The sequence below is a fragment of the Crocodylus siamensis genome, chromosome 1 (genome assembly GCF_052110815.1).
Source record: "Crocodylus siamensis isolate JL-2025a chromosome 1, ASM5211081v1, whole genome shotgun sequence".
Taxonomy (NCBI): Eukaryota; Metazoa; Chordata; order Crocodylia; family Crocodylidae; genus Crocodylus; species Crocodylus siamensis.
The window spans coordinates 258869598-258888489 of NC_143395.1; the positions used below are offsets into that span (position 1 = coordinate 258869598).

Below are 18892 nucleotides of genomic sequence, written 5' to 3' on the forward strand. Positions count from 1 at the left end.
TCCCCCGCCTGCCCCCCAAGCCCCTCCAATGGCAGCACAGGCCTGGGTGACAACCACAGCAGCCCCAGCTGCCTGACAGTGTGTGGAGCTGTGTTGCACCCTGCTGACCCCAGCCACACCCGCATGATGGGGCAGTGGCAGCGCAGGTGCCAGGCAGCCAGGGCCAGGCCCTGTTGCCCCCTTCTGCTCCATGGTGCAAGGGGGGGCTCTGCCATGATGCCCCAGTGCCCCAATGTCAGCTGGTACTGCCAGTGGGTGTGGGGCTTTTTTTTTTCTTTTTAAGTGCCAAGAGCCTGGAGCTGTGTGGGGGCAGCCACTGGGAGGCTGGGGGTGCAAACAGGATGGGGATGGGCAGGGCAGCCATCAGGGGAGCTGGGGGAGCAAGTGGGGGTGGGGCATGTGGGCCCCGCAGGGGTGGTGGTAATCCCTGAGGGGGCCATGTTACCCCTGTTAGGGGGACTGTGGCCCCTGTGGGGGGCAGTCCCTAACCTGTCCTGTCCTGAGGAGGGCAGGGGACTCACCCCTCCTGAGCAGCCCTCCACCACAGTCCCCCCCACGATCCACCCACACTTAACCCACACACACCACGGTCTCCCCCATATCCCTCCAGTCACCCACATTCCCCCCTTCCCACCCCCCTCCTGGAAACTCCACATCCCCCCAGCACACACCCCGTGTGCTCAGCTACCTGCTGGCAGGAGCTGTGGCAGCTGTCCCCACATCCTGGTTAGGGAAGGGGTCAGGGGGAGCTCTAACTGCTCTATGGTAAGAAAATCAAAGGCAAACAGCAAAACATATAGGTATTTAAAATTTATTTTATTATGATGATAGAGACACTGATAGGCTTCCAAATTGCTTTAACAATATCAATAAAACATTGCCCAACTGATCGTTGTCTCTCTGTCTCTCACTCTCTCTATATATAGTGGTCTTTTGCTTTAATTGTGGAGGAACATTGGTTTCAGGGTAGTTTATAGAGTGATTTTGGGATTTTTTTTATCAGGGATTTTGCAGCTTTTAAATAGGGAACAGGTGAATTCCTGCTCAGGAGGCAAGTGGCAAGACCCAGGCAGAGGAGTGTGCTCAGAGCTGGAGGTGGCTGATCTCCTCGCCAATTGTGCGGAGAACATGCTTTGACAGTTCAAAGCAGGCCACCACACTGGGAACATCTTCTGGGTGATAGCTGCTCAGATGGCAAGGCAGAAGCACACATGGCAGTAGTGCAGCACAAAGGCCAACTGTGCAGTCATAGCTCACTGGCCAGAGGGGCAGATGCCTCTGCTGGCTGTGCAGTCCTCATCTAGGTCTGGCAGGTGCACAGCAGGTCACAGCCAGGCATCAGTCTCCACTGCCAGAGGGTGCAGGGAACTCTCAGGGCTGCTTCAGAATCCAGCTGGCACAAGGGGTAGTATCCCCAGGTACCAATTGGCTGGGCCCCAGAAGCTCCTGAGAGCGAGTGGCCCTGAGCTACTTGAAAGGGCAACTTTTTGTACTGATGGGGCCAAGACAGGGCAGATTTTTATACTGCTGAGGACATCACAGGTATAGGCCCCAGGCTCTAGCTCCCCTTGGCTGCAGATCTGGGAGGAGCCAGGCAGGGTTATTTTGCCCCAAGTGGCACAATTTGCCCCATACCAAAGTGTATGTCCAAGTGCACATGCTTGCGTGTATGGACACGCCAGATGGGAGCAGTTCAGTCCAGGGCTGTCCTTCCCTTCTCTGACCACCAGTGGCAGCCAGAGAGAGCTCCAGGCTCCCCCAGGTGTCAGCCCTAGGGCTGGCAGGGTACACAGGGACTCTGGGGAAGCAGAGAGAGCTGTCCTGGTTCCAGGGCACCTCCCTCCCAGCTGCATGGAGATTGAGGCCAGCCCTGATCTCTGCGCAGCTGGGAAGGAGCTGCCCTGGAGCTGGGACAGCTTCCCCTGCCCTGTGGAGATCAGGGCTTAGCCAGGCAGCAGGTGTGGCCCCTTGAGGCCTAGGGTGACCAGGAGCAAACTGCAAATTGCTCCTAGTCAGGATCTATACATGCACTTTGGCGCATTAGTCAATGTGCTGGTTTTTTTAGTACCTGTATGTATTGGTACTAGCAAATGGCACATTAGACTAATTTAGTGCACATGAATTGACATGCACATGTAGACAGTGATGCTTTACTGTGCATTAGATTAGTCTAATGTGCAGTAAAAGTGTCTTCTGTAGGTCCAGCATGTTCTAACTTTAACACTGCTTAAGTTTCCACACATTTAGTATGGTCTAAGTATAACATGTAAATGCAAGATAAAACATTTTATTGCTAAATAACATTATATACAGGGAGAAGTACTTAGCTGTGTTAGTTTGAAGTCAGGTAGAAGGCAATCATATGCTGGGTCATACAGTGCCAGGATGTGATTTGATGTAAAATAGCATATTTTTCAAAACACTTCATTTCCCCTCCCAGAAATTTCTCCTCTCGCTAGTTGAAGTGCCTGTGACACACTAAACATTTCCTAAGAGATTAAATATATATTTCCCAGTCTATCAAGCAGTTCTGCTAAAGATGAACAGCAGAAACCAAGACTGCTGCCCATAGGTAGAACCAACAAACAGTGAACTGGAGTTATAGCTTTCTTACTACTTTTCCTTAATTATTTGATATAGCTGGCACCATCTTGATTGTGGGCCATGGCTCATCCCTGGATTCCTTCACCCGACCAGTAGTTGGGCTCCCACCCAGAGACAGCAGTGAATTTGCCCATTTGGTTAGAAAGGTAAGAAATGTGTGTGGAGACAAGGTTGTTCCCGTTTTTCACAAAACACTATTTTCTCTGTATCTCTCAATAGTTTTAATAAGGAACATACTCAAGCAGTGGTAAATATTTACTTTAATTGCATACTAACCAGAGGTGCTTGTGGTACTCTACTCAACCAGAGTACACATGGTTCCCTAATTAAAGAGGGAGCTTCACATTAGTGTGTTCTTGTTGCAAAAAATACTGTAAAAACAACATAAAAGCATCTTGGGTTGTATTAATTGGAGTGGCACTTGCAAAGCAAAGAAAGTGGTTAGGCTTTGGAACGGACTACCTGGAGAAGTTGTGGACTCTCTATGCTTGGAAGCTTTCAAACGCAGGTTAGCCAGACATTTGGCTGGGGTGGTTTAATCAGGGGTGATCCTGCTTTGAGCAGGGGGCTGAGTTAGATAACCCAGTGAGGTCTTTCCAGCCCTACTTTCCTATAATTCCTATGATAATTGTAGCTCAGAAATGGTGGTCAGATGTCAGTTCCAGCAGAAAATTGTTCCCTGATCATGAGCCAAGGGATGTTTTCTGAGGCACCCGTCATACCTAGCTCCTATTGAAAGTCAACAGGTTGCACACCTCACTGCCAGATAAGCCTTTGAAATACCCCCCTCCATGTCTTAGTTTCTCTGGAACTAACATATGGATAAAGGGTGCATTCAGTATCATTGTGTAAATTTACAGTGTAACTGTAGTTTATAAAGTCCCATTTTTAAGGTGGTGTAATGGGGTTTAAGTATATTGTGTCTGTGTGAGTCAGTTTTGCTCTGTTTATATATTAAATTGTTTTTGTACTGTAAGCTGGTCTTAGGATCCATTGACTAAACTTGATCTTTCTGTGATATCACTAACAACATAAATTCAACAAGGCAAATCTCTCTTCCATTATATCTGTGTGGTTGCACTTGTTACACTGGTATTAGTGAGGAGAGAATTTGACCTACAGGGTCTTTATTACTGACATAAAATGGAAAAAAGATAGCTCCATCAGCAAGGCCTTGTCTGAGCTTGTGGGGTTGGAGACAAACTCCACTAGAGTACTGCAACTAGGAGTTCTTCATACTGTCAAAACAAACTACAGAATATCGTAATATGTGTCCTTAGGGTAAATTACACATTATAATTATGTCATGTTAAGAGCACTAAAAGCTTGAATGATCACACATTAAGGCTGTTTAACAAGTGCTAAGAGCCATTTAGGCATCTTGAAGCTATGCCACTTCGTGCAGAGATTATCTCTGAACTGTGTTACCTAGCTTGATTTAGCTAGGTAGCTAGGTGTTCACCTGAGATAAATCCACCAATTATACTCTGCAGCACTGCTTCCAGGTGTACTAGCTATCATTCAGGACTCTATGGCACTGGACTGATAGCTGAGAATAGCTGGGCAACAGGTGGGTGAGGATGGAATGAGTGGAAAGGGAGGCATGGGGAAGAGGTTTGGGGGCAGGATTGGTAGCAGAAAGTGGGGAGCTGCTGGGCTGCTGCCCCTGTCCCCCAAGTCATTCTCCCTCCAACCCTCCCTTGCCATCCCAAATGTCACCTCTCCCTCACCCCACATCAGCCCTTCCATCCCTGGATCACTGCCTTACTACCTCAGTCAGCCTGAGAGTGGCAGATATGCCAACTGGGGGTGGGGTGTCCCCTGCCTGCCTGCCTGCCTGCCTGATCCTGGAGTTCCTGCAGACCATGCTGCCCCTGCATGCCCAGATCCAGACACTACCAGACCCTGTAACAGAAGGAGGCAGCAGGGAGCAAGGAGCTGCCAGGCAGCTGCAGGGTCTAGATCCGGGTGTGCAGGGGAAGCACAGGATGCAGGGAGCCTGGGAGTAAGCAGAAAGAGGGCACCCTTCCCCAGCTGCTGCCAAATGCCATTGCTTTCTAGCTGATTGGGGTGGCAGGGAAGTGATCAGGGGATGGAGGGGCCAATTGGGAAGTGAAGGGGCAATCACAGATAGAAGAAGGATCTAGGGGCCGGTGCAAGGCAGAGGTAGTGATCCAAGTGGCACAGAGGGGCCCTTGCCTTTGCCTCCTCCCCAGCCTATACTGTAGCTAAAGAGCCAGCAAGCAGGGTGAGTATAGAGCAGACTTGCAGGCCCTAGCTATACCCCTGCTCACCAGCACACTAGGCACAGGTATGAACAGTGCACATAAGAGAAGGTATTAACCCCAAATATGTGACTGAACACTAGCATTAGTTAACCTTAACACAGTTAAGCACTAGTTAACTTGCTAACTCTAATGTATAATCTCACCCTTAAACTGCTCTTAAGATGCACAGCTATATTCCATAGCCAAAATATTTGATTGCAAGGTGCTTTCAGGCTAAATGTTATAACTTCCCACTTGCCAATATTTTTAGGTTAGCTGTAATATAAATTCTGCTGTCTTTTCTTGGCTCTTCCAGGTTCCTTCACTGGGCATGTGTTTCTGTGAAGAACTTAAAGAGGAGAACAGATGGGAGCTGATTAACCCACCAGTTAAGACATTAACACATGGAGCAAATGCAGCATTTAATTGGAGAAGTGGCATCCTAGATGGATAGGAGCTACATTCACTGATTGCATAAACCCAAAACCTGAACCTCCTAAGCACAGGTCATTTGTCCAACCCTGAACATTTAGAACTTCTGAGAATTATTTTCTTTGCATTTTCAAAGCACATCAAGCACTTTTGGGGTTTAAAGCCTGAGTTTTGTTTTCATTACCATGACTTAAATTGAAGAACCTACTGACTGGTATAAATGCCAGCAGTAATTCCTCGAATGCTGAAGAATGAACTTTTCAAACTTTTTATGAAGGGTAATGTTTGTAACATTTAATAAATATAGAACTACCAGACTGTAAGGCCAGTTGTTTGAGGCACTAGTAAAAACAACTGGTTATATCTTCTGAGAGCAAAATACAATCAGTAGAGATAGATTAGAAATGTTTCCCTTTTGGCTGTTTCAGTTCTATCCAGAGGACAAATGGACAATAGTATGCCATACAGATTGTTTTCCTGTAATGTGTATCTGGGTTCCTTTTCTATTACAGCAACTTCTCCTCCATGTGACTTTAAAATAATATTAGTATTATTTTAAAAGGACTTAAAATTAAGAAGACTAAATGTATTGCCTTACCATTGTGCAAAACATGTGTCTGTACACATAGGCTCAGGGGTGATCTGGTGGCCACCTAAAAGTTTATCAGGGGTGCTCAGTTTATCAGGATCTGGGGGAACGTCTGTTCACCAGAGCACCCCAAGGGATGATGAGGTCGAACGGTCACAAACTCCTGCAAGACCGTTTCAGGCTGGACATAAGGAAGAACTTCTTTACTGTCCGAGCCCCCAAGGTTTGGAATAGATTGCCGCCGGATGTGGTTCAAGCACCTACCTTGAATGCCTTCAAGAGACATTTGGATGTTTATCTTGCTGGGATCCTATGACCCCTGCTGACTTCCTGTTCCTGGGGCAGAGGGCTAGACTCAATGATCCTCCGAGGTCCCTTCCAGCCCTAGCGTGTATAAATCTATGAATAATGCATCACTATGATAATAAAACCCTGTCAGGGATAACGGTAGTTCCTGAACTTTTCTTGAAATGGCACTTGTGACAAAACCATTAAGGTTTTGCTTTATTGTTATTCTTCCCCAAATAATTTATGCAATGATGTGTTCATCAGAATTTTTATCTACAGACATGATTTTCATCAACTATCTGATTAGTAAAGGTATATTAGTCCAAACTCTGACAAATGTGTTCCTTTCAAAAAGTTTTCTGTTAAAACCATATTTTTCTTGATGGCCAGATTATCCTAATGAGAGAGAGGGGAAAAAAAAGCACCCCTTTCTTCCTTAATTGATTTTAATTTTTGTATTTAAATACTGTTCATCTCCCTGTTTCTTCTGTATGCTCTCTATTTCAGTTGTTTCTGTTGACTGTCAGGGCATGCTACAAAACCTCTCTCTTTATTCAAGCTTCTGGGGAGAGATAAGGGCTGCTGTCATAGGTTATTGTTAGGGTTTGGGTAGGATCATTACTTTAGGATGATTCACTTTGACTTTGTGGTTTTAAAGAAGCTGCTTATCTAAAATCATTGTACTTTTTATAATTAGCCCCAACGCATCTAGATTCAGAAGAGGGTTTTTTTTAGTCTTTTGTTAGAAGCCTGACCAAGCGAGGATCAGATTGAACTGTTAAGGTTTGCCCTGAACACGAACAGTCCTCAGTTGTGTGCTCAACAGAACAGCCCTGGTAAGATTGTGGTAAAAGACCTCCATCTTGCAAGTAAATTATTATAGCTCTGAAAAGGTAGCAACTTACTTCTCCATTCCTGCTGAGCCAGCTCACCCCTTCTGGTTTGAGAGCAGAAGATGTGACATGGCAGTATTTCATATTAGGAGCAGAGGCACAATGCAAGGAGTTTTTAGAAGACCATACGCGGGATGAGAATTAAGACCCTTCTTCCTATACACAGCCACTTTACAATTATCTGACAACTCTGACAGTTACCATTTAATTTCAGGAGGCTGGTTTTCTCCTACCCCTGTGAGTTTCCCTTAACATTTTCTTCAGGCCAAATGATGTAAGGTTTGGGGATTTTTTTAGCCTTCTTAGCTGTAAATTTTACTGGTAAAATAATCCTGCCTGTAATTATAGTAGGTGACCTCTAGATGAGCAACTATAATCTCATAAATTGTGAGGAACAGAGCTGTTGCAGCTGCTGCAAACTCCATATCAAGCTGTGTGCTAGTTGTAATGTGGGAACTATCATGGATGGCAATATTAGGTCCTTTGTGGAATGGTCTGTGTATTTTTACAATAGGTCATCCAAAAATTGACTCTGCTCAGACTGTACAGTGAAGGATTTACTCAGCTATAAGGAAATGCCAGTGTTATGGTCAGGGGCATAGGTTACAGCCACATTGGTCTAAGGACATGGACAGACATTCTTTGGTTAAATATTATATCTTTTATTAGACCAACTCAGATAGTTGGAAAAGTTCTCTTTTGCAAGCTTTCAAGTATAAATACCCTTCATCAGGCTGAGGAAGCAGCTGCACTTGGTGTGTGCTCTTCTTGGATGGAATGAGCAGTAAGGAAGCCAGAGGCTGGTATGCATGCTTATGGTTATGGTTAGATAACCAACATGGTCGTTGTCCCTTTGTGTTGCAGCTGGTCATCAATTACATTTACGTAAGTAACATTCAAGGAATCCTCCAGCTGGACAGCAAACATCTCTCATGCAGACTAATGGGGCTACAAAACAAGCCTCTGTCTGCTTCAGCTTGCTCCCACCTTCACTGTGGAGCCAAATATTCAAGCCTCCTTTCCCACCTCATATACTGCTTCACTGTCCTTGTGCATCATAGGATGGCTGTGACCTCCCCAAAGCCCCCTTACCATGCCAAGTTGGCCCAATGGGCACCCTCTATTCACCCGCCATGTCTTTGATTGAATGATTGATAGGGAAGCTGCCTTTCAGTCCTCTCAGATACATTCTTGATTGTATCTCTGGACCCTGCAGGTTTCCAGACCCCTGGTAGGTCCCGCTTCAAACCTCACAGGCTATGCATGGCTCTAATTACCCCTTTACCATGCCCCAAGCCTCACAGATGGTACTGAAGTTGTTTGGCCCAGGCCTTGATGTAATTTAGCCCCTTTGTTCTCTCTGGTGGTGGGGTCTGTATACCCCAAATGCCACTCTCTCTGGCAGCAGGGTCCCCACACTGCCATGGGCCCCCTATGAGGCCTCCATCCCTTAATAGACTCACCCAAACCACCAGTGTTATACAGTAGTAAACAAAACACAAGCCCCTAGGCTGTAAGATAAATCCAAGCTGTCCAGCTACATCATTCACACCATACCAGGGGATACTCCATCCCTCAACAGTCTCAGAAGCTACTCATGCAGTCAGGCCTCTCCCCTTTGCTTGCTTTAAGAGCGCTCCTTCCCCCTCAGCTACTGGTAGGGAACTGCCTTCCTGGCCTCAGCCCTGGGGTTTATATATAAGCCAGGCTGGCTGCCCTGGTAACCAGCAGCTGGGTCTCCCCACTCACTGCTAAGGCAGTTTCAGCTCTTTAAAGGAGCAGGGCATTGCAGTGCCCTGCAACAGTGTGTTACGGATATGCCAAGTGAGGCTCCACAGCAAACCTGTCTCTTCAACAAGTCTTGTGAATTGCTTTGGTCTGTTGTCCTAGAGGAAAAAAGATCTGCAAAATTCCCAAGCTTGGTCCAAAGAGATTATGTTGTGTGGAGACTTGCTAAAAAGGGGTGACGTTAGGCTGATACAATAGCTGTGCTCTAAATTCAAGTCATAGGGAGAGTATTTCCTCCTCAAGTGACACCTTACGTGTGAGGGAAGCTGTGAACTATTTCCTACATGGGGATGCAGCCAAAAAGTATGAAGGGGAAAGCAGAGAAGAGATGCATCTGTTTTCTCCCCCTTGCACCTGATTTCTGACAGCACCAGCCATGGGGAAAGTGGAATTTCTCAGTTATTTTTAAAACAACCTTAACATTTTAAGTAAATGTTATTTAAAAGACCCCCCAACATAGGCTTTTTTAGAAAACCCAGGAACTTTCTTGCACCTGCTTTGAAATAATTATATTTTGCCCCTTGTTGCATCTCTCCTGCAAGGACTGCAGGATATGCTACAGACACAGTGTAGACATTTCTCTTGATTTAGAATCGTTTTAGCTTGCCTTCTAGTATCTATAGTAGGCTTTTGCAGTGTTAACTTTAAGTTGGATCATGTTAACATATGTAAAGCTAAGGGAAGTAATGTAAAAGGAACCAAGTCACAGGCAAGAGAAACTTCTTGGAAGACTAGCCAGTTTTAGGACATATAATCCTGATCAAGGGATGATGTCATTATATGGCATCTTGACTAATAGAATGACATATGGCATCTTCTTGTTGCCATATTTGTCAAAGTTTCTATTATGTAATGATGTAAGGCTTTGTTCAGGGAAGAGGATAAAAAGGGGCTCAATGCTCTGAGATGTCTTCCTTTGGCACCCTCTTGCTGAGATTCATCTCTGTAGTCATAATGACGAACCAGTGCCACTTAGCACTTAGTCTCTGAATCTGAGTAAGATCTATTTACTAGGCTGGCCACCTGTTAGCAATTTTTAAGAGCCTAAGGTGGAAAACCTCTAAGTTATAAGATTCCTTATCTCTGCTTAGATTACAAAAATATATCTAGATAGGTATTGTGTTACTCTTTATGTGCTAACAATATGCATCATTGGAAATTCTAATAAAGTTTGCTTCTACATTCACTCCATTAAAGGATTTGTTTTGCATGAGAACAAGGGCAGTCAGAAGGAACCCCCAAATCCAATCCAGGGGTCAACAACTATGAGTAAGTTTGGGCTCAAAATGGAGATTTCAAATAAAAGACCAGAAAGGCCTAAAACTAAACCTACTCTGAAAAGTGACTCTTAAAACAATAGCACTTTCTTATTTCCCAGAACCATTCATTCTGTCACGTCCACTGGGTACAGTAAAGAAATAAGTCTCTTGCACTACACTCCCGTGAGGCATTCACAGCCCAGAGAGACCATGAGTTTTGATTCTCTGTGCCTGTGCATTAGTAACATCTGTGCAGGCTCTTTGGCAGCAATGGCGGGGAGAGTTACACAGACATTACTAATTTCAGGATGATGGGCTATCAAAGGTATGGCTTGAGGAATATCTGAGAGAGCCTTTATTCCCACTGATGAAGCATGAGAAGGAATGAACCTGCTTTGGTCTGTTGTTAGATTCCAGCTTGTAAATGCAGGTCTGATAATTAGAAACTATTATGTTAGTTGTAAGTTAAATAGAGTTGATGTGGAAATCACTGAGGCTATAAACACACAATCCTGCAGTGCCAGCGTGACATGCCTTTTTCACTGTAAATGTATACTTCAAGTTGCTTGATCTCAATTAAAATGGTGGAGGGATATTTTTACTGAATTTAAGCATTTCTCTTCCTTTTCTTTTTCTCTTTAATGTGGTAACAATGTGCTACTGCATGTGCAAGAAACGCACTGAAAACAATCAGTCTATGTATATTGCTCGGGTTAAGCGAGCTGAAAAAGTATGCAACAGAAACAATGGGCTATTTAAAATTATTCTACTTTTAATAATTGAAGGGTATATATGAGCTGTTCCATCCAAAAGGTCCCTTGTATTAGCACCAAGGTTTCAGACAGGGGGATTCTCTGTGGGCAAAGGAGCCAACCCATATAGAGACTTGCAAAGTCAGGCTTAAAATTATATCAAGTAACCAACACAAGGGAATTTGTTCATGACAATCTTGGCCCAATGTTTTAAATTTAAAGATGTTCTAAGATGCTGAATATCTGCAACATCTCTTAAAAAATCAAGCCACCTCCATTTAGGTGCATAAAAGTGAGTATTGGAAACTAGCTGTAGGCACCCAGTATGAAAAACTTTGGCCAATATTATTAATTTGGCAGTATCCCTTTGATCCTGACAATAGCCTGTGTGGTTAGAGGATGTTTGCTAAGATTTAGATAAAAAGGCAGGGCAGTGTAATGGACAGAGCACTGGACTGGGAGTTTGGAAATGTTGGTCTATATTCCTGGTTTTGTCTCTGATTTGTTTTATGGGCACATCACATTTCCTTTCTATTCCTATTGGTAAAATGAGAGTAACAATAGCAACCTCAATGGTAAAGCACTTTGTGTTCCATGGATGTAAAGAGCTATATGAGCGTAAAACTTTAGTTTCATTGTTTTCATCATCAGGTAAGTAATGCTTTACAGAGTGGTAGACCATCAATGTGATGTGTTCACAAATCTGAAAGAAACTGATGAATACCAGTCATGAGGCAAATTTTGTTGGCAGTTGCAGAGTTGATTCATGTAATAGAATAAAATGTAGGGCATCTTTTTCAGCTTCTCCAATTTTATGCACTTTCTAAAACCAGATTTTTACCATCCGGTTTTTAATTTATTTATCTGAATCTCTCTCTATTTAACTATTCAAAGATGACGGCAGAGGATTTTTAAAGGGTTGTGGATTTTTCTGGCTTGTTAAAAAGAAAATTGGGATGTTTTATCATTTTAAAAATGTGCTTCGTATTTTGCCTTAGAATCATAAGGATGTCAGACCTGGTTTTCTGTTGTTCTGCTAGGGTATGTATGGAATGGAAAGACCTATTGTTAACCACCATACCTTTGTTAAACAGGTGAGCGTGGTGAATCTTTAACATAAGGTTACCTTCTTCAAAATATTACTAATTGAACTAAATTAGGCATTTCAAAACTTTTTCTAATAAATTCTTTCACCTTTTAACTGCTCAAATCTCTCTTTTTTAAAGTTCTTGTGTTGTTATTACTTCAACATCTAAGGCTAGATAAAACCTAAATTTCTAGTGCTAAAACAATCTTTTTTGCTTTTTCTTTTCTTTTTCAGGTTACTCCTTAAATTCCTGTATCAGAGTTTAGTGGTAACATTAACCTATAGTGACACCTGGCGGAATAATACTAAAAAGGAAAACATCCACACAATAACTTGTCTTAAAGTGTGATCTAGGCTGAGTGATATATTGTTCTCTGTGATATATTGTAAGAGATTAAAAGGGGAACAAAATACACACTTGTGTGTTTTGATAAAAATAACAATGAACTAAAAGCTAATCTTGTGTCTACGTTTTGAAAGGAAAGAAAGGAAAGTGATCAGTAGAACTGCTCTTGCTTTTCAGCAAAAACAGTAAGAAGCTAGGAGATGGTTCCTATGCACTGTACAGGTGATTTGGTCTTTATTTTTCCTAACCTTGCACCTTACATGGTCATTTGGGGTATAAAATTAGAACAGCAGTAGTTTGGTGAGGGGGCTGGGGGATATAACTTATGAGGAAAGGCTGAGGGAACTGGGCTTATTTGTCTAGAGAAGAGAAGACTGAGGGGATTTAATAGCTACTGAAGCGGGGTTCAAAAGAGGATGGAGCTAGACTGTTCTCAGTGGTAGCAGATGACAGAACAAGGAACGGTGGTCTCAAGTTGGAGCAAGGGAAAATTAGGTTAGATATTAGGAGGAATTTTCTCACTGGGAGGGTTGTAAAACACTGGAACAGGTTACTCAGAGAGGTTGCGGACTCTCCATCCTTGTAGGTTTTTAAGACCCAGGTAGACAAAGCTTTGGCTTGGATGATCTAGTTGGGGCTGGTCCTGATCTGAGCAGGCAGTTGGACTAGATGACCTCCTGAGGTCCCTTCCAACCCTCATTTTCTATGATTCTAGTATCAAATCCCCCATCTTCTCTTCTGTAGTCTAAACAGTCCTAGTTCTTTCAGCCAGTCCTCATAAATCATGATTCCCTAGCCTCTAATCCTCTTTGTTGTTATCTGCTGGAAACTTTCTGGGTTTGTCCAAAACTTTCTCGAAAGGCGGTGTCCAAACCTAGACTCAGTACTCCAAGTGAGGTTTACCAAGGCCAAATAGTGGGAGAATTGCTTCGCTTCCCTTGCCCATCCCCTCAGAGAACAATCAGGCAAAATATTTTAGGTGGGATTTCAGAGTTTCCTGCACTCTCAATGAATCCCTGCATAGGGATGATCTGTCTCCTATGATGCAGTAAAGAAAACCAGACCCCTGACTCAAGTCACTTGACTCATAAGAGTGATTCTACTGCAGTTACTGGAACAATTGACATATCTATGTTTTCAGGATCGGGATCCATCTCTGATTTACATTGCTGTTTGGCTAATATAGGTGGGGGGGGCGGGGGGGGGTGGAATTAGACTTTTTACCTTTACATTTTCTATTTAGTCTACCAGTGGATTTATAGGTAAGAGAGTTGCAAATAATCTTTTAATTGCCAGTCAGTACTTCTGTTGTGAATTTGCTTACAAAAGCAAAATAGGCAAAACACATCCAGTGTCTAGCAAGATAAAAATAAAAACTTGCTCCAAAGAAGGTGCCACTTCCAGCAGCCTGTTAGATCATGCCCTACATCTGAGGACTCAGACTGAATAAATAGTGCACAAAATAGAAAATATATGCAGTGTCATCTACTCTCCAGAGACAGCCTTTGTAGACACCTTTACCAAACTATCAGTCTAAAGACTAGTAAGACAAACGCACGTAAAAACGGGATTTTGTAGTTGCTTTCAATCTATCTGAGGAAATAATTTATTTTTCATCTTTTGTGGTATTCAAGGTTGGAATGAAAACCTGCTAGATCACTCACAGAGGATGTTTCAGGAGCAGCTTCAGTGCAGGAGAGTAACCACTATTTTAAAATCTCCAGTGAGTCGTTTGTGAAAAAGCTGGATGAATGGAATTCTGTCAATGAAAATATCTCAGGGTAAAGCTCCCCATTACACTTACCATACAAAAGGTGCTTAAAATGTATGCATTCACATGTCATGCATAGCTTAAAGCTAGCTAACTCATGCTAAGTGCTTTGAGTGTTTTAGTCATGCCACTTCAGGCAAGGTTTAACTCTGCACCATGCTACCTAGCTTGTATTAAGGAAAATTCAGTCTGCTCCATGGAGATAAATCAAGCATTCACTGTACATGAATGCCACTTAACATTAACACTTAACTTTAATGCCACTTAGACCATACTAAATCTGTGCAACATTATGTGTAACATGCAGCTTCACCCTCAGTGACTCTACAGTGACATGCTAATGTGTTGTGCCTACATGGAAGGTGGCTGACCCATTTTCCCAACCCAAAAAGGACTCCCTGATACATCCAGATGTTTTATTCTTTGCTGATGTATTTGCTGTCTAGTAAAACTCACCACCAGCTAGCACTCCTCGAAGTCCCATCTCTCTGCTTCAGAATCTTTTCCAAGAGCCTTTTGTAGCACCTCTCTGGCATTTATAGGGGAGACCTGACCAATCCCAGCTATGCCTACTAGTTGAATGAAACTGGTTGACCCTAAGTTGTTTGGCCCTTACTTGGGATAGTTCACTTTCTCTGTGTGTACATGCACAGTCAGAGAGCTAATGTCTAGAAAGCAATCTCATGATTTTTAAATTAATATTCCTTCCTCTTCTGACTTCTAAAGATGTCTTTTGTAGAGTTACTAGCACTGTTATCTTTGCCTTGGTTCTAAACTGAATTAGCTAAGACATCCCCAGGATGCTTACTATAAATGCTTATAGTAAGTTCAAAGAGCAGGCTCTCTTTGCAAACTCCAGAGGTTGGCTGCAGGGAGCTTTGCCAATAGAACTCCCCTAAAAAATATGGATGTTCACTTGTTTTCTGTTGAGCCGGAATTTGTTTTAGAACAGAACAGTTGCTACAGCCTCACCTCTCAAGCCATGTAAGCGCTTAGGGAAGGAGATGACTTAATGTGACAAAACACCTTTGGGTGCCTGTCACTTTAAAGGCTAGAGTAGCCATCAGGGCAGCCGGCAGGTGTGAACTGAATAATGAGCTAGTCACATGACTGTAGGAGGACCCTGAGATTGGAGGAGGGGTTGGAGCAGCCTCCATTTTAGTTCCAGGCCCTGGGGCGGAGCTAGCAGTCTGTTGCTGGCAGCTGAAAGAGCAACAGCTGGCTGAGCAGCTGCTTGGAACATCTTGGAGGTAAGGGCAGGAGCTTTGGCAGTAAGAGGAGGCTTCTGGTTCTGGGTATGAAAACTGCACCCTGCTGGGGAAGGGTGGTCTGGTGAGGCTGTCTATGGCAGGAAAGTCCCCCCAGAAATGCCAGGCCAGTTGCATCCCTGGTGAAAGGCAGGTAGGGGCACCTTAAAACCCCAGACCCCACTACCCACTGAGTAGCAATGAAAACAGTAGGGCCAGGCATGCCTACTAAGAGGCACCTGAGCCCATGGGGGTGTAAGAAAGACCCTGAGGATAGTGGGAGCCAGGCACACCCAGAGAGAGAGACACCTGAGCCCAGGGGGTGTAACACCTCGAAGCCCTAGTGTGTGGTGGGGCCAGGGCATGCCCAGAGAAAAGCAGCTGAGCTCAGCGGGTACAAGACCCTGAGGCCCTAGTGAAGGGGGTAAGAGTGACAAGTCACCCAGAGAGGGGCTTGGGTCAGAACTCCCTCCAGGGCCAAGCGAACTGTCTGGTTACTGTTTGGATGAGGGTCATGGGAGAGACCTGAAAGGCTGCACCAGGGCCAGTCAAGGAGTGTGAGTAGGCAAGCCTGATGGCTTACGTGGTCACACAAGGGTGCAGGACAGGTTGGGTGTGGCTCAGTGAGAAGCAGCGTGCAAGAGACCCAGTGGGAGAGAGTGGAGTGCAAGAGGCCCCAGTGAGAGGGGGGCAGCGTGAATGAGGCCTGATGGTGTTGCAGAAATGCCTGCGGTTCATTTCTCGGGAGGCGAAGAACTCTCAGTCTCAGACACACTCCATTAGCAACACAAAAGGTATATATTTGCAAATAGGGTTGGAGCGGAAACAAAGGATCACTCCAACCGCTGAGGACAACTCTCAGCTGGCTTTTATCCCCTCTCTCCTGAGCATGTGTGCAGAAGCAGGAACGCTTACAACTCATTTCCGGTTCATACAAACATATATGAAATGACGTCACGTCATCCGTCGCATGTGCATTATAATTAACTACTTAAGTATGCAGGGCGGATAGGCTTATATGCATTAGCTAATTGCGCCTGCTCAGAAAGTACTTTAGGTTACAAAAAGTTCAAACCTTCTCTGCCCCAAGGCCAGGACCATTAAAAATTGCAATTTACTCTTATCTGCATGAGAATGCTAAGGAGGATATGCTTTACTGTAACAAAGAGATAGTAAATTTGCAAAACAGAGAGAGAGTGATACCTTAATACAAAGAGCCCTTAGTAGCTTCTCCTCCAACCTCCCCCTCCCACCAGGGAGAGCTGGCAGCTGTGCTGTTCTAACAACACTATTGATAATGCATTTTCAATAATATTTCTAACAATATCCCCCCTCAAGATGCTTTCTGCTCTTTACTTCATTTAGGCAAATCAAGATAATTACGAGGAATTTTTCTGAGGATCATGACTTTTGCTGCAGTCTGTGCTTTCAAAGGGACTGCTGCGACCTGCATTCCTTCTACTGTGGTGGTTATCAATCTAGTGAGACAAGGAATAAGGCAAGGGATAAAAATCAAACCAGTCAGAGCACACAAAAGCACAAATCCTACTTTTTTCCACCAGGGTCCTCCAAATAATTGAAACCACCAGTCCTTATTCCATGTGGTTTCCCACATTTGTATTGGTACATGGGCTATTTTCCTGATCTCTTTGGCAATCTCTAAGACTACTTTCCCGTTATCATCTATTTGGAGACAACAATTAGAAAGGTTGAACTTTCCACAGACCCCGCCATCCTCTGCGAGTAAATAGTCTAAAGCCATACGATTTTGGTATATGGCTTCCCTCATCTGAGAACTCTGTCGGGCCAGCAACTCGAAAGCAGTGGCAGTCTGGTTAGTAATTACTTCCAAGACTGCCTGCAACCAGATAATTCTATTTAGCATATATATTGGTGTCCGGTATCCCCAACTCCCATCATTAGCCCATGTAGCTGGTCCATAATACTCAATGATCCTTTGAGGAGGCCACTCATCCTCCTTCCACTTTTGGGAGCCGCCCTGTGTCAAACTTACATCAATACCTCTCTTGGCCCTTTTCCAATCATCATACAAAGAGACTCCCAGCTTATTTCCGACCTCAGATGGTAGCAAAAAGAAAGATGGTACAATTACTCCAATATAGCAGGTTCCTGTCCACCCTCGTGGTAGTACCGTATAGGCTCGCCTTCCACAAATCCAATAATGTCCTTTTAGGGCCCTGTTTTCCCCTCCCAAGGCTAGGGGGTCACGGCTGTGGAAAAGAAGGGGATAGTATTTGTTGCCCCTATGCCCTAAAGGGCCAGTGTAATAGTTACTCAGTTTAAACTGACATTTCCATACGCCATCTTTATCCCTATACTCGCACTCGGTTATTTCATTTGTGTCATTTAAGGCACTCCAATATGTATTAAACCTTGCCACCGTGCCATTCGGGTGTGCCCATTGCCAATTATAGATGTAGGTAAATCGTTCACCTCGGGCCTTTTCATATGCCTGACATCTGGTAGGGTCAGGATCGAAAGGTAATATTCTTGTCCTTTTGACGTTTTGCATCTGCGTGGAGATTGGGAGCCTAACAGCAGCAGAATTCCATTGATCAGCATACTTGCTGCATATTCGGGCCCATTTCAATGTCCATGTACACTGACTATGTCCCAAACTCCTCCCTGTACCATTACTGCTAATACAGTACTCTCCTAATGCCACTTGGGAAAGATCCCAGCTGCGGTTCTCATCCCATTCTTGACCAGTACTCTTAACATCCGCCTTGTCACTGACCAACCATTTTGGGGCCAAAGGAAAAGCCCTCCAAGGCCACTGTTCTCCGGCCTCTCGGAGCCCCCCACAGGCCCAGCAGTTGGTAAGATTAGAAGTACCTGCAATTCTTTCCATCATATCAACATACAAATTTGTCCCTGGGGGAGCAATTTGGGAAAGCGGGGGCATAGGCCAGCAGCTAAGGCTACGCAATCCTGCTTCTTTCATTATGCAGATAACAACAAGGCACATTAAGATTCCCACCATATTTTCCCTTTTACTTTCTTGTATAATTTTCCGAGCTCTGATTAAGCCATCTCAGGCGCACTTGGAGATCACCAGTAGGTTCACAGCTCCACTTGCTGGCTTCTTGTTCCGAAGACGACTCAGCTTCCAGAGTGAGCTCGTCTTGGGAGTTGATGTCCTCTGATGCTCGTGGATGTCGTTTCACACGGGTATGGTGTATCCAACGGTCATGGCCAGCAATCTTTACAGCGGTGTGGGTTGTTAGAAGTACCTGGAACGGGCCACTCCACCTCTCAGTCAAGGGTTCCTTTTTCCACCGCTGCACCAACACCCAGTCTCCCGGGGAGAAGTCATGTACCGGTACGTCTAAAGGCAGGCGCTGAAAGGAGGCTGCATACCTGTGAAGAGAAGACAAGACAGACTGCAAAGCAATAACGTACATATGAAGCTCACTATTACCTAACTCAAAAGTTACATTTTCTTGCATCCCAGGGGGTAAGACTCGAGGGGGCTTGCCAAACATAATTTCATATGGGGTCAATTTGAGGCCCCGTCGGGGAGTGTTTCGAATGCAAGTAAGAGCTAG

The 18892-nt window shown here is 44.4% G+C and overlaps 2 protein-coding genes across 2 annotated transcripts in view; one reads left to right on the top strand and one right to left on the bottom strand.

The window, feature by feature from the left end:
• Window positions 1-6470, top strand: part of UBASH3A (ubiquitin associated and SH3 domain containing A) — a 37161-nt gene extending 30691 nt beyond the window's left edge. Inside the window, exons 13-14 of the mRNA XM_090031640.1 lie at window positions 2641-2750; window positions 5188-6470. Coding sequence (XP_089887766.1) covers window positions 2641-2750; window positions 5188-5325 — 248 coding nt within the window. The 3' untranslated portion in view covers window positions 5326-6470. The remainder of the gene's footprint in view (window positions 1-2640; window positions 2751-5187) is intronic.
• A 12161-nt stretch (window positions 6471-18631) lies between these two features.
• The window catches only part of RSPH1 (radial spoke head component 1), a 30300-nt gene continuing 30039 nt past the window's right edge, over window positions 18632-18892 (bottom strand). The window contains exon 10 of the mRNA XM_090061275.1: window positions 18632-18704. The gene's annotated coding sequence lies outside the window, so the exon portion shown is untranslated. The remainder of the gene's footprint in view (window positions 18705-18892) is intronic.